We start from the raw sequence: 14,107 nt of genomic DNA, 5'->3' as shown, positions 1-14,107 counted from the left end.
TGCCTGCTCCTGTGTGGCTTCCTGTGGTCAGCATGTTTGGATGTGTTGTGTTGCAGACTGGCCTCTCCGTGGCGAGCACCTCCCGTATGAAGACAGGCTGAGGAAGTTGGGGCTGTTCAACCTGGAGAAGAGAAGCTGCGTGGGGACCTCAAAGCAGCTTCCAGTGTCTGAAGGGGGCCTATAGGGATGCTCGGGAGGGACTCTTCATCGGGGACTGCAGTGACAGGACAAGGGGTAACGGGTTCAAACTGAAACAGGGGAAGTTTAGATTGGATCTAAGGAGGAAGTTCTTTACCATGAGGGTGCTGAGGCACTGGAATGGGTTGCCCAGGGAGGTTGTGAATGCTCCATCCCTGGCAGTGTTCAAGGCCAGGTTGGACAGAGCCTTGGGTGCCATGGTTTAGTGTGAGGTGTCCCTGCCCATGGCAGGGGGGTTGGAACTGGATGATCTTGAGGTCCTTTCCAACCCGAACTATTCTTTGATTCTATGTGCCAAAGACCTTTCTAATACAGGTCTGTACCTTTTGCTTTCTGCGGTGGTGAGAAAAGCCAGCACTGCAGCAGCTGATACTGTGTTAGGCAGGAGAATACTTCACCATGGTGAATACGACTCTTTCCAAACACTTGGAACAAAGAAGGGTTTTTATCCAAACACCTGGAACAAACATGGGTTTATCCAAGCCGTTGCTTTTCAGTGTGAGGAGCAAGAGAAACCACCTCAAGGAGAACAGTTGAGCAGCAGGAACCACTTCCCAAGGGCTTTTCCCTGTGTATCCTTTGCTGCAGGACCCCGAACGGGTGTCCCATGGACACTGGCTCCTAACTCCTGTCCCTTGTCCCCGCAGAGCACAGCCCTGCTGCAGGGTATCCCCTACCGACGGCCCCAGCGGCCCCGGCCCGCGGCTGAGATCTCAGAAGAGGAGACTCAGAGAATCGCCAGGATCTTCTCTGCTCGGCTTTCCAAGAAGGAATAACGCTGGAGAGAGCCCGTCCAGAGCCGCTGCTTCCAGAGCCACGGCCTGATGCACCACCTCCACCAGGGCAGAGCGCATGGAATCCGTCTTGGTATCCCCTTGATGCCCGGGAGGAGCTGAGAGCATGTGTCTCGCAAGGGCAGGTCCCCAGTGAGGTACCCTCTCAGGCAAGGAGCTGTCCTCTGGTCTCCAGTTATTCCATTTCTGGGATTTAATCGTATGGAATTTCTCTAATTAACCTTTTATTTTAATGAGTAAACGCATTGAGACAGCTCCTTCAACCGTCCATCAGTGGATGCTCCATGCATCCATCAATGCTCCATCATGCATCCATCAATGCTCCATCAAGCATCCATCAAAGGAGGATGAAATGAGGATGGAGAACTTCGATGCCAATCAGCAAGCAGAGACCTGGTGCTGTGGAAGGAGTGGGAAGATGAGCTCCCTCCCCAGGGACCTTCCAGAAATACGTGCTGGGAAGCACATTCTTGGAGCAATGGATGTGCCCAAGGGGGGTATGGAAGCCCAGGCCAAGGATACTGTAAAATACTGGGATGTGTACAGGAGGATTTTACTAGAAATATGGAATTTTATATCCTAAATTATTTTTGTACGTTTTTAGGCGAGGAACCTTTTGGATAATGGGTTTGGGTATAAACTGAGCCGAGTTCTTTCCATGCTGTTTGTGTGTCAATAAAATTCCCAAGGTTTCTTGTTGTCCAGTGCGAAGTGTCCCGCTGGGTCTGGAGCTCGTCACTGGCAGGTGGATGGGATTCCTTCCGCCAGGAGCCTCCAGTGCCAGAGGGGAGAGGATGTCATGGAATGTTTCCCACAGGGGCACATGGAAAGGTCACTGCAGAGTAACTGGAAATCAGCTTGGAGTGAGTGGGCCTCGAGGGAATGCTCCAAGTGAGGTGCTGAATTGAAACCACTCTTTGTATTCAGGATGTAAGGAACCAAAGCATCAGCATCGCTTTTCCTCCCGTCTCTGAAGTCACCATGGAATGATGGAATGGTTTGGGTTGAAGGGACCTTAAAGCTCCTCCAGCTCCAATCCCTGCCACAGGCAGGGACCCCTTCTGCTGGAGCAGCTTGCTCCAAGCCCCTGTGTCCAACCTGGCCTTGAGCACTGCCAGGGATGGGGCAGCCACAGCTTCTCTGGGCACCCTGTGCCAGCGCCTCAGCACCCTCACAGGGAAGAGCTTCTGCCTAAGAGCTCAGCTCAGTCTCCCCTTGGGCAGGTTCAGCTGATCCCAGTTAAAGCTGATCCCAGCACAGCCCGGGCTGGATGCCAGCTGGGTTGGGAACACAGCAGAGGAGGTGCCAACTTTGACTCCTGGGTTATAGCTCAGGCAGGAGGTAAACAACTTCTCCCTCTTGCATTTAGGTCAGTGGTGGAGAGAGGCTCAGCCAGATGGGACAACAAGGCCATGGACACTGGAGACTGGTGACGAGCTTCCGCCTGGAGCCCATCGCTGGAGCAAAGGTGGCTTCTGGGGCTGAACCCGCTCCAAATCCCTGCTCCGTACTCACACACAGGGTGAGCTCAGGCGGCCCTTTGGGCTTTGTGGGTGTAGGGCTCAATAGCACCCAGGGTTAAACACGGAGTCCTAAGGAACTGGAGGAAAAGGGGCATTCCTTGATCCTTCATCCCCCCTTGGCCTCCAGCCTCATCCCTCCCCGTGGCGCCTTCCCCTCAGCCACACTCTAAAGGTCATCCTGGTTTACATCATGGCTTCATCTCGGAGCCTCTTTGCTGCTCCACGTGAGCTCGGGGGACACGTTACACCAAGCCGCGGAAATCCAGCTCTCTGGAATGGGTTCCAGCTCCGTGGTCCGTGCCAGGGGCAGAGGTGATCAACCTGACCCTGAGCCGGTCGCTTTTTAACCCTTCAGGTGCTTGCTGCATCTCGGCCTTCCCAAAGCACATTTAGGGTTAATCCCAAATTATTCCCCATCTGAGATCCCAGCAGCCACCAAAGGGGCAGGATCCTGTTGTGGGGTGCTCTGCTCTGATGGGTGCTGGGGGTCTGGGCAGGACCCAAGGGTTGGACCTCAGCCACGGGTGGCCCCACTCTGCTCAGTTCAAATGCCAGCGAGGGAACTGGGTTTCGCTGTCACCCGATCCCGGTGGCTGGAATGCTGTCCTGGTGCTATATAAGGGGGAGCCAAGGACCCAGGCAATGCCCGTGTGAGGAGCCGGGCTGCCAACGGTGAGGCTATGGAGGGGGTCACCCTGGGGGAGATGGTCCCATAGAGCACCCCTGTTGTGGCTGGGATGGGGTGGGTGCATCCAGTGCCATCCCTGGGCTGAGCGTGGAGCCCCTGCCTCAGTTTCCCCAGGGATACAGGCGAGGGATCAGGGCAGGGTTTGGCTTTTGGGGTGTCTGAAGGCAGCGAGAGGCCATGTTGTCACCCCTGCCCCCAAACTGGACCCCGGCTTGAAGCCCCTTTTCCTTTCCAGCCACCATGGTGGGTCTGAAGCCCCCCGAGGTGCCCCCAACAGCCGGCGTCAAGTTCGTGAGCGCGGGGCTGGCCGGGTGCATCGCCGACCTCTGCACCTTCCCCTTGGACACTGCCAAAGTGCGGCTGCAGGTAGGACCCGCTGCACCCCACATCCCTGCGAGCACCCACCATGGGTGCCCCCGGTGTCCCCCTCGGAGCTGGGGGTGCTTGGGGTGACGCGGGTATCCCTCAGATCCAGGGCGAGGTGCGCATCCCGCGGACCATGGGCGCTGTGGAATACCGGGGGGTGTTTGGGACGCTGAGCACCATGGTGCGGATGGAGGGGCCCCGCAGCCTGTACAGCGGGCTGGCGGCCGGGCTCCAGCGCCAGATGAGCTTCGCCTCCATCCGCATCGGCCTCTACGACTCCGTCAAGCAGCTCTACACCCCCAAGGGTGCTGAGAGTGAGTGGCCAGGAGCACCCCATCCCTGCACCCCCCTTGGCCCTGTGTGCGCCCGGGGCGAGCACCCACCCTCCATGCAGCTCCCCCGCGCCCCAGGGCACTCAATGGGGTCCCCGTGTGGTGGGGCACCCGCAGAGCCGGGGGTCCCAGTGCTTGTGCTCTGCAGGCACCGGGCTGGCCCCGCGGGTGCTGGCGGGCTGCACCACGGGCGCGGTGGCCGTGGCCTGTGCCCAGCCCACCGACGTGGTCAAGGTGCGGTTCCAGGCCAATGGGGCGCTGCTGGATGGTGCCCGGAGGTACAGCGGCACCGTGGATGCCTATCGGACCATCGCCAGGGAGGAGGGAGTCCGCGGGCTATGGAGAGGTAGGAAGGGGATGGGGATGGAGACTGGGATGGGAATGGAGGCAGGGGCTGGGTGAGAATGGGGATGAGGAAGGGGACAATGAGGACTGTGTGCAGTTACGGTGTCCCTGACACACGAGGGACGTGGAGCTGCTGGAGCGGGGCCAGGGGAGGCCACGGAGCTGCTGCGAGGGCTGGAGCAGCTCTGCTCTGGAGCCAGGCTGAGAGAGCTGGGCTGGGGCAGCCTGGACAAGAGAAGGCTCCTGAAGGGGAGACCTGAGAGCAGCTCCAGTGCCTAAAGGGGCTGCAGGAAAGCTGGAGAGGGGCTTGGGACAAGGGGCTGTAGGGCCAGGCCAAGGGGAATGGCTTGGAAGGGGCTTGGAGCAAGCTGCTCCAGTGGAAGGGGTCCCTGCCCGTGGCAGGGGTTGGAGCTGGATGAGCTTTAAGGTCCCTTCAACCCAAACCATTCCATGATTAACAATGGGCTGGGGGACGCAGACGGGGATGGATGAAACAGGGATGGGGACAGCAGGGCCGGGGCACCCACGCAGGGTGCTCCATTCAGGGCTGTGACACTTCCCCATTGCCACCCCTGTCCCGCACAGGGACGCTGCCCAACATCGCCCGTAACGCCATCATCAACTGCGGGGAGCTCGTCACTTACGACCTCATTAAGGACGCGCTGCTGCGGGCGCAGCTGATGACAGGTCAGGATGGTGCTGAGCTGGGGGGGCACATGCAGTGGGTGCCATCCCCGTGGCCCTCACCCCATGCTGTGCCCCACAGACAACGTCCCCTGTCACTTCGTGGCCGCCTTCGGGGCCGGGTTCTGCGCCACGGTGGTGGCATCGCCGGTGGACGTGGTGAAGACGCGGTACATGAACGCGGGGCCCGGGCAGTACCGCAACGCGCTGAGCTGCCTGCTGGCGCTGCTCATGCAGGACGGGCTCGCTGGCTTCTACAAGGGGTGAGGCTGGGGGTGATGGTGCTGAGCACCAGCAAATCGGTGCTTGTGAGCAAGCCTTTGGCACCGGAGCCACCGCGTCCTTCCCTCTAAACTGGAGAGGGACGAATGGGTTGATGAGTGGGTGAGGAGCTGCCTGGATGGTGGCATCAGGGGGTTTGGTCAATGGCTCAGTGTCTGGATGGGCACCAGTGACAAGTGGTGTCCCTCAGGGGTCTGTACTGGGACCGGCACTGATACGGGACCAGGATTTAATGACATGGAGTGATTGAGGGTGCTGTGAGCAGGTTTGCTAACAGCACTGAGCTGTGGCACACCGGAGGGAAGGGATGGGATCCAGAGGGACCTGGCCAGGCTGGAGAGGTGGGACCATGGGGAACCTCATGGAGCTCAGCAAGGCCCTGGGTCAGGGCAATCCCAGCACAAACCCAGGCTGAGAGAGCTGGGCTGGGGCAGCCTGGACAAGAGAAGGCTCCTGAAGGGGAGCCCTGAGAGCAGCTCCAGTGCCTAAAGGGGCTGCAGGAAACCTGGAGAGGGGCTTGGGACAAGGGCCTGTAGGGATAAGAATGAGCTTGGAGCAAGCTGCTCCAGTGGAAGGGGTCCCTGCCCGTGGCAGGGGTTGGAGCTGGATGGGCTTTAAGGTCCCTTCAACCGGAACGAGTGTGGCTCTGTGATGCACGCACCCCCAGCACCGGGCAGGGCACCCCTGGGATGCCCTCCCCATGTCCCACTTCTCCCGCTGCAGGTTTGTCCCATCCTTCCTGCGCCTGGGCTCCTGGAACGTGGTGATGTTCGTCTCCTACGAGCAGCTGCAGCGCGCGGCGGTGCTGGCCCGCTCCTGACCCGGCCCCGCTCGCCCCTCGGCGAGGACCTGCACTCAATTACATTAATTGCCGTTAATTGAAGCCATGGGGAGCAGCGATGCCAATGGGCGCCCGGCCCAAAGGGACCCCTGAGAGGAACTGCATGGATGGAGGGAAGGACAAACAATGGGATTGCAGGAGGAACGTGGGAGAACGGAAGCTTCCAGAGTGGAGTTTCGGGAGGAAGAAAGAAGTGGTGATGGTTTTCCAGCTGGGAAGAGCATCACTTCCTGATGGTGGTGAGGAGCAGGTGAGCAGCAGAAGCAAAGGTGGCTTCAGGGTGTGAAACCAGCTTGAAATCCCTCTTGTGCTCCACAAGACCCGGAGATGGGGCATTCCTGTTATTCCTTATGGACACTCCCAATAAACCGCCCCTATGGGGTCTGATCCATCACTCTGGGGGGAGGTTTATGATTGTTCTCAGCCCCAGGATGCTGCTGGAAAAGGAGAAGCTCATCCAAGTGTCAGGGGGCAGCTTGAGCAGAGATTTCCATGATAAGGGAAAAACAAGCACGGGAGCGGGGTAGGCTCATGGCCATGGGTGCACCCGTGGGTGCAAAGAGCTGCTGCACCCCCAGCGCCAAGGGGGCCTCATCCACTCATGCTCAGCCCCTAGAGCTGCACGATCACATCACGGATTTGGTGCTCACATCCCTACAGGGATCCAGGCTCCCAGATCCCAGCACAGCAACGACCTCCCCTGGTCCTCACCTCTGCCTCGGGGCTGCCTTCCGGGCTGTGTCTGCTGCCTCTGCCCCAGGGACGAGGTGAGAACCTCATGGAGCGAACCCAGGGCAAGGTCCTGCCCCTGGGTCGGGGCAATCCCAGCACAGACACAGGCTGGGGGAGAGGGGAGGGAGCCTGAGGAGGACTTGGGTCCAGAGGAGCTGCTGTGAGGGCTGGAGCAGCTCTGCTCTGGAGCCAGGCTGAGAGAGCTGGGCTGGGGCAGCCTGGACAAGAGAAGGCTCCTGAAGGGGAGACCTGAGAGCAGCTCCAGTGCCTAAAGGGGCTGCAGGGAACCTGGAGAGGGGCTTGGGACAAGGGCCTGTAGGGCCAGGAATGAGCTTGGAGCAAGCTGCTCCAGTGGAAGGGGTCCCTGCCCGTGGCAGGGGTTGGGACTGGAGGAGCTTTTAGGTCCCTTCCAACCCAAACCACTTTGGGATTCCAAGATGTGATTCACACACAAGGTCCAGGACCGCTGATCCGGGACGCTCCATACGGGATGTGCTGATCCCGACTGTTCCAGCACCTCAGTCCTGGGGCTCCTCTCCTGGATCATCACAAGCAGCTGAAATGGGACCTGGGGGCCACTTGCAGGAGGTCCCTGAGCCCGGGGCTGTCTCTGCCATAGGGAAGGGGATCACCCCTGCCCAGCAAGGAGAAAGCTGCACTGAGCACTGAGGCTCTGAGCACATCCTGGGGTCTTTTCCTCCTTGGTTTTGGTCCTTCCTGCACTGCCCCGTGCAGTCACCCCCAAAGCAGGAGCTGGGAGGACTCCAACCCCCCCAGAGCCTCCATCACTCCCTGGATGGCTGCAGGGTGGCAGCCAAGGGGTAGAGTCCCTAAAGCAAAGCTGAGTGAGGGCAGCAGGAACAGCCTCGGGGCTGTGGTTCGGGGATGATCCTTGTGTTTCAGTGTGCCCAGTACATGGAACCACCTCTACCCCATCCCATTATGGGCTCCAGAGGTTTATTGGTGGGAGGAGAAGGAGAAGGGCATCGTCCCCTAGGACAGGAGGGCGCTTCTTAAGAGCATCTTCTTGTTAGGTGAGAGCTTCTTGGGAAAGCAGATGTTGAAGTAGATGAGGAGGTCACCCTTGCGCTGGGTGTCCCCAGGCAGAGGCATCCCCTCCCCTGGCACCACTTTGCAGTACGTGGGGCTGCAGAGCAAAGGAAGGGGCTGAGGAGCTGCAGGATGATCCCAGCACAGGCTCCAAGCCCCAGCGTGCCCATGCGAAGCCCCTTCCTTTGCTTCCCTGCGGGACCTCCCTGCCCTCTTCAGCCTCGTGGCTGCAGGTTCCCTGCGGGCAGCCTGAGCACCCAAACCCTCCTCTCACCCGTGTCTCCCACCCTAAACCCTGCAAGCAACGGCTTGAACCTGCCCGAGGGGAGACTGAGCTGAGCTCTTAGGCAGAAGCTCTTCCCTGTGAGGGTGCTGAGGCGCTGGCACAGGGTGCCCAGAGAAGCTGTGGCTGCCCCATCCCTGGCAGTGCTCAAGGCCAGGTTGGACACAGGGGCTTGGAGCAAGCTGCTCCAGTGGAAGGGGTCCCTGCCCGGGGCAGGGGTTGGAGCCGGAGGAGCTTTAAGCTCCCTTCAACCCAAACCAGGGATTCCCTGATTCTCCATTACCAGCAGCACAGCCCCGGACGATGATGGGAGCCCACTGTGGGCACCCTCCTGCAGGCAGGATCCCCCCAACCCTCCTGGAAAGCTGCTGAAGCACCCCAGTAATCCAGGCAGCAGGAATGTGCCGATGCCGAGGCTCCTCCCAGGTGCCCGTTCACCTCCTTGGCCACCGAACTGAGCAGGAAGGCCCCTGACCCCCTTGGCACTTACTCCACGATGTCATTGATGGGGATGTTCAGCAGCCTCCCATCCAGCGTCCTCACATCCACCGTGCAGCCAACCAGTGCCTGCAGGGCACGGAGCAGGAGCTGGAGCTGCCTCGGCTGCCCCAGCAGAGCCTGGTTCCGTGGCCTTGCTCAGCTCTTTACCTTTCCCAGGGGAATGGTGGCGACAAAGATGAGGTTGTCATTGGTTCGTTTGAACCGCGGGTGGATTTTCTCCTGGACAACAAAGGTGATGTCAGCCGGAATGACGTTTGGGCCCTAAAAATGAGGGAGAGGGGAAGGAAAAAGGAGTCTTCTATCAAAGCCTCAGCAGGGGAAAGCAGGCATCAGGCAGAAATCACAGAATCACAGAATGGTTTGGGTTGGAAAGGACCTCAAGATCATCCAGTTCCAACCCCCCTGCCATGGGCAGGGACACCTCACACTAAACCATCCCACCCAAGGCTTCATCCAACCTGGCCTTGAACACTGCCAGGGATGGAGCACTCACAACCTCCCTGGGCAACCCATTCCAGTGCCTCAGCACCCTCACAGGAAAGAATTTCCTCCTTAGATCCAATCTAAACTTCCCCTGTTTCAGTCTGAACCCATCACCCCTTGTCCTATCCCTGCAGTCCCTGATGAAGAGTCCATCCCCAGCATCCTTGTAGCCCCCTTCAGACACTGGAAGCTGCTCTGAGGTCTCCACGCAGCTTCTCTGCTCCAGGCTCAACAGCCCCAATGTTCTCAGCCTGGCTCCATACAGGAGCTGCTCCAGCCCCTGAGCATCCTCGTGGCCTCCTCTGGACTTGCTCCAACAGCTCCATGTCCTTCTTATGCTGAGGACACCAGAACTGCACCCAGTGCTGCAAGTGGGGGCTCACAAGAGCAGAGAATCCACCCCTTTTCAGTGATGATTTATCCATCCTAAGCATAACCCAGGCAGGAAGGGCTCCTTGGAGTGCAATGGAACACAGTGACCCTGCGTGGCTGCATTAACCCTGCTCCCAACTGCCCGTGGCACCAGGAGACCTGCAAAGCACACACAAGGAAACCTGGCCCGGAGCTCCACACCGCAGGCATTACCTGGTCGCCTTCCTTCTCAAAGGTGATCCTGGTGCCCTGCTTCCAGCCCGGCTGCACGTCGATGGTCAGGATCTTGTCCTTGATGGAGCTGGTTTGACCATCCTCGTTCATCACCTGGGGGGGGGACGACACGAGGGGATCAGCGTTTGTGAACGGGTACGGGCTCTGCTCAGCCACCCGAGCAGCCAGCACCAAGCACTGGGTCCGCCCGTGCTGGATCGTGACCCTGCAGTGCGGACACGGCCCTGCAGATGGAGCAGGGATCTCTGAGCGGCCACCGGCTCTGACAGAGTCAGCCCGGGTTGTGTTGAAGGGCCCTTAAAGCTCCTCCAGCCCCAACCCCTGCCCCGGGCAGGGACCCCTTCCACTGGAGCAGCTTGCTCCAAGCCCCTGTGTCCAACCTGGCCTTGAGCACTGCCAGGGATGGGGCAGCCACAGCTTCTCTGGGCACCCTGTGCCAGCGCCTCAGCACCCTCACAGGGAAGAGCTTCTGCCTAAGAGCTCAGCTCAGTCTCCCCTCGGGCAGGTTCAAGCCATTCCCCTTGGCCTGGCCCTACAGGCCCTTGTCCCAAGCCCCTCTCCAGCTTTCCTGCAGCCCCTTTAGGCACTGGAGCTGCTCTCAGGTCTCCCCAGAGCACAGCAGAGGGGCAGGATCCCCTCCCTGAGCTGCTGCTCACGCTCTGGGGGTGCAGCCCAGCACACGGGGGGGTTCTGGGCTCAAGCGCTCGCTGAAGCCGGCTCATGGGGAGCTGCTCCTCACCCAGCACCCCAAGCCCTGCTCCTCCAAAGGACAGCGCAGCTCCAGTTTCAGCCCTGCCTCCCCACCGGCTTTCACAGCACCTCCTGTGCCAAGCTCCCTCCCCAAGAGGGGACGGTTCCAGCCTCCCCCTTGACGCCGCGCTCACTGCCCTGCGGGAGATCTTGATCTTCTTGGTGCAGCCATGGAACAGGTCTTCAAGGGACAGGTACAGATCCCTCACAACCGGCGGGTCCTGCTTCATGGCCCCTCGGCCTCGCAGCCCCCCGAAGGGCAGGATCAACTCTGAGCCATCCTCAGCAAAGAACTCTGTGTGAACAAGCAGAGGGGGTCACCGCACTTGGATCAGGGGGTGGGCAGCCCCTGGGGTCTCCTATGGAAGATGAACCCCCCCACATACACCTCGAGAAGCAGAAACCTCCCCTCTGCTTCTGCCTGTGGCCACCGTCCCGCTCCAGCTGAAGTGGTTTCATCCTGCTCCCGTGCTTATGGCATCTCAGCAACCCCAGCCCTCTTTGGGGTTGGGTTTGGGGATGGAAACCATGCCAAGTGCAAGGTCCTACACCTGGGTCGGAGCAACCCCAGGCACAGCTACAGGTTGGGCAGAGAAGAGATTCAGAGCGGCCCTGCAGAGAAGGACTTGGGGGTGCTGGTCGATGAGAAAATGAACATGAGCCGGCTGCAGTGTGCGCTCGCAGCCCAGAAAGCAACCGTATCCTGGGCTGCATCCAAAGGAGCGTGACCAGCAGGGCGAAGGAGGTGATCCTGCCCCTCTGCTCTGCTCTTGTGAGACCTCACCTGGAGCATTGTGTGCAGTTCTGGTGTCCTCAACATAAAAAGGACATGGAACTGCTGGAACAAGTCCAGAGGAGGCCACGAGGATGAGCAGGGGCTGGAGCAGCTCCTGTATGGAGCCAGGCTGAGAACATTGGGGCTGTTGAGCCTGGAGCAGAGAAGCTGCGTGGAGACCTCAGAGCAGTTTCCAGTGTCTGAAGGGGGCCTATAGGGATGCTGGGGAGGGACTCTTCATCAGGGACTGCAGTGACAGGACAAGGGGTGATGGGTTCAGACTGAAACAGGGGAAGTTTAGATTGGATCTAAGGAGGAAATTCTTTCCTGTGAGGGTGCTGAGGCACTGGAATGGGTTGCCCAGGGAGGTTGTGAGTGCTCCATCCCTGGCGGTGTTCAAGGCCAGGTTGGACAGAGCCTTGGGTGGGATGGTTTAGTGTGAGGTGTCCCTGCCCATGGCAGGGGGTTGGAACTGGATGATCTTGAGGTCCTTTCCAACCCAAACCATTCTGTGATTCTATGATTCTAAATCCTCCAGGACAAGGCTCACAACAGCCTATGGGGAGAGCAGGGAGCCTGAACTCACACCCTCGGGGCTTTCACCCACCTGCGAGCGAGGCCGATCAGGATCTAACCCCCAGGAACCAGCAGCACCAGAGTCACTGGGCAGGGAACCGGCCCCACAGAGCATCGAGCTCTCATGGTGGCCATGGCATGGGGGCAGCCACAGATGGGTCCTGGACCACCCCAGACCCTTCCATGTACCTGCAAAGGGGTTGTCTCCACCAAAGAACTCCTTGAAGACTCTGTGCGGGTCGTTGTGGAACACGTATCCGTCGCTCCAGGCGTTGCCATCACCGAGCTCCAGGGGGATGCCACCTTTGAGCCCCTCTTCTCCAAACTTGTCGTAGATGCCTTTCTTCATAGCTTCGGGAACAAGGAGGAGTTGGGAATCTCAGGCCAGAGATCCAGGTTTTACTTGGATAGAGACTGGGGGAAGAAGGGGGGTCCCCACCACTCTGTGCCCAGCAAGAGACCCCATTGCAGCACTGGGCGCAGTGCTGGGGTCCCCAAGGTAAGGACATGGAGCTGTTGGAGCGAGGCCAGAGGAGGCCATGAGGATGCTCAGGGGCTGGAGCAGCTCCTGTATGGAGCCAGGCTGAGAGCACTGGGGCTGTTGAGCCTGGAGCAGAGAAGCTGCGTGGGGACCTCAGAGCAGCTTCCAGTGTCTGAAGGGGGCTGCAAGGATGCTGGAGAGGGGCTCTTCATCAGGGACTGCAGTGATAGGACAAGGGGTGATGGGTTCAGACTGAAACAGGGGAAGTTCAGGTTGGAGATGAGGCAGAAGCTCTTCCCTGTGAGGGTGCTGAGGCACTGGCACCACCAGACCCCCCCCCCCAGCCCCTCTTACGGTCGCTGAGCACATCGTAGGCCTCCGCCAGCTGCCGGAACCTCTCTGGGGCCCGGGGCTCCCTGCATCTCCCGGGGTGGTTCTTCAAGGCCAACTTCCGATACCTGTAATGGGACAGCGAGCGGGGCACGCACCCTCCCGGCCGGCCCTGGCCACCACAGCACCCCAGGGGCGCCGGTGGGGAGCAAAGCGCTGGGGCGCACACAGGGCTCCCCATCCCATCCATCCCCATCCCCATCCCATCCCCATTCCCATCCCATCCCCATCCATCCCCATCCCCATCCCATCCCCATCCCCATCCCATCCCCATCCCATCCCCATCCCCATCCCATCCCCATCCCATCCCCATCCCCATCCCCATCCCCATCCCATCCCCATCCCCATCCCATCCCCATCCCCATCCCATCCCCATCCCCATCCCCATCCCCATCCCATCCCCATCCCCATCCCATCCCCATCCCCATCCCATCCCCATCCCATCCCCATCCCCATCCCCATCCCCATCCCCATCCCATCCCCATCCCCATCCCCATTCCCATCCCATCCCCATCCCCATCCCATCCCCATTCCCATCCCATCCCCATCCCCATTCCCATCCCCATTCCCATCCCATCCCCATCCCCATCCCCCTCCCCATCCCATCCCCATTCCCATCCCATTCCCATCCCCATCCCCCTCCCCATCCCATCCCCATTCCCATCCCATCCCCATCCCATCCCCATCCCATCCCCATCCCCATCCCATCCCCATCCCCATCCCCATCCCATCCCCATCCCCATCCCCATCCCATCCCCATCCCCATCCCCCTCCCCATCCCATCCCCATCCCATCCCCATTCCCATCCCATCCCCATCCCCATTCCCATCCCCATCCCCATCCCATCCCATCCCCATCCCCATCCCCATCCCATCCCCACCCCATCCCCATCCCCATCCCAATCCCATCCCCATCCCCATCCCATCCCCATCCCCATCCCCATCCCCATCCCATCCCCACCCAATCCCCATCCCATCCCCATCCCCATCCCATCCCCATCCCTATCCCCATCCCCATCCCATCCCCATCCCCATCCCCATCCCCATCCCCATCCCCATCCCCATCCCCATCCCATCCCCACCCCATCCCCATCCCCACCCCATCCCCATCCCCATCCCCATCCCCATCCCATCCCCACCCAATCCCCATCCCATCCCCATCCCCATCCCCATTCCCATCCCATCCCCATCCATCCCCCCGAGCCCCCCTCACGCCTTCTTGATGTCGGCGTCGCTGGCGCCGCGGCCCAGCTCCAGCACCGCGTAGTAGTCCTGCCCCATGGCGGCGCGTTGCTATGGAGACAGCGCGGCCAGCCGGCGCTTCCGCTCCGCGCGGGGCACGATGGGACTTGTAGTTCTCCACGGTCCCCGCAACCCCGCCGCTGTTCTCCCATTGAAATCCCAAGTTTTCATGGAAAACCCCTTTCC

At 60.3% G+C, this 14,107-nt stretch overlaps 2 protein-coding genes across 3 annotated transcripts in view; one reads left to right on the top strand and one right to left on the bottom strand.

Moving 5' to 3' along the window:
• The window catches only part of C2CD3 (C2 domain containing 3 centriole elongation regulator), a 54,363-nt gene extending 47,916 nt beyond the window's left edge, over positions 1 to 6,447 (top strand). The window contains 8 exon segments of the mRNA XM_065678944.1: positions 2,362 to 2,443; positions 2,446 to 2,460; positions 3,439 to 3,569; positions 3,673 to 3,883; positions 4,050 to 4,247; positions 4,832 to 4,933; positions 5,013 to 5,193; positions 5,936 to 6,447. Coding sequence (XP_065535016.1) covers positions 2,362 to 2,443; positions 2,446 to 2,460; positions 3,439 to 3,569; positions 3,673 to 3,883; positions 4,050 to 4,247; positions 4,832 to 4,933; positions 5,013 to 5,193; positions 5,936 to 6,032 — 1,017 coding nt within the window. The 3' untranslated portion in view covers positions 6,033 to 6,447.
• A 1,278-nt stretch (positions 6,448 to 7,725) lies between these two features.
• On the bottom strand, positions 7,726 to 13,982 carry DNAJB13 (DnaJ heat shock protein family (Hsp40) member B13). Of its 2 annotated transcripts, XM_065678943.1 has the most exons (8): positions 13,893 to 13,982; positions 12,645 to 12,748; positions 11,999 to 12,160; positions 10,596 to 10,753; positions 9,688 to 9,801; positions 8,767 to 8,880; positions 8,609 to 8,685; positions 7,726 to 7,932 (listed from the first exon to the last, which is right to left on the bottom strand). In XM_065678943.1, exons 1-8 carry the CDS (start codon positions 13,958 to 13,960, stop codon positions 7,779 to 7,781), a joined length of 951 nt encoding a protein of 316 aa, XP_065535015.1. In that variant the 5' UTR covers positions 13,961 to 13,982; the 3' UTR covers positions 7,726 to 7,778. The 2 variants fall into 2 exon arrangements, with proteins under 2 accessions (XP_065535015.1, XP_065535014.1); XM_065678942.1 differs by lacking the exon at positions 13,893 to 13,982 and having other exon boundaries at positions 12,645 to 12,862.
• Positions 13,983 to 14,107: the final 125 nt, after the last annotated feature.

The sequence above is a fragment of the Lathamus discolor genome, chromosome 4 (genome assembly GCF_037157495.1).
Source record: "Lathamus discolor isolate bLatDis1 chromosome 4, bLatDis1.hap1, whole genome shotgun sequence".
Lineage (NCBI taxonomy): Eukaryota > Metazoa > Chordata > Aves > Psittaciformes > Psittacidae > Lathamus > Lathamus discolor.
The sequence above is the reverse complement of the archived record's forward strand: the minus strand, read 5'-3'. Positions and strand labels throughout refer to the sequence as shown.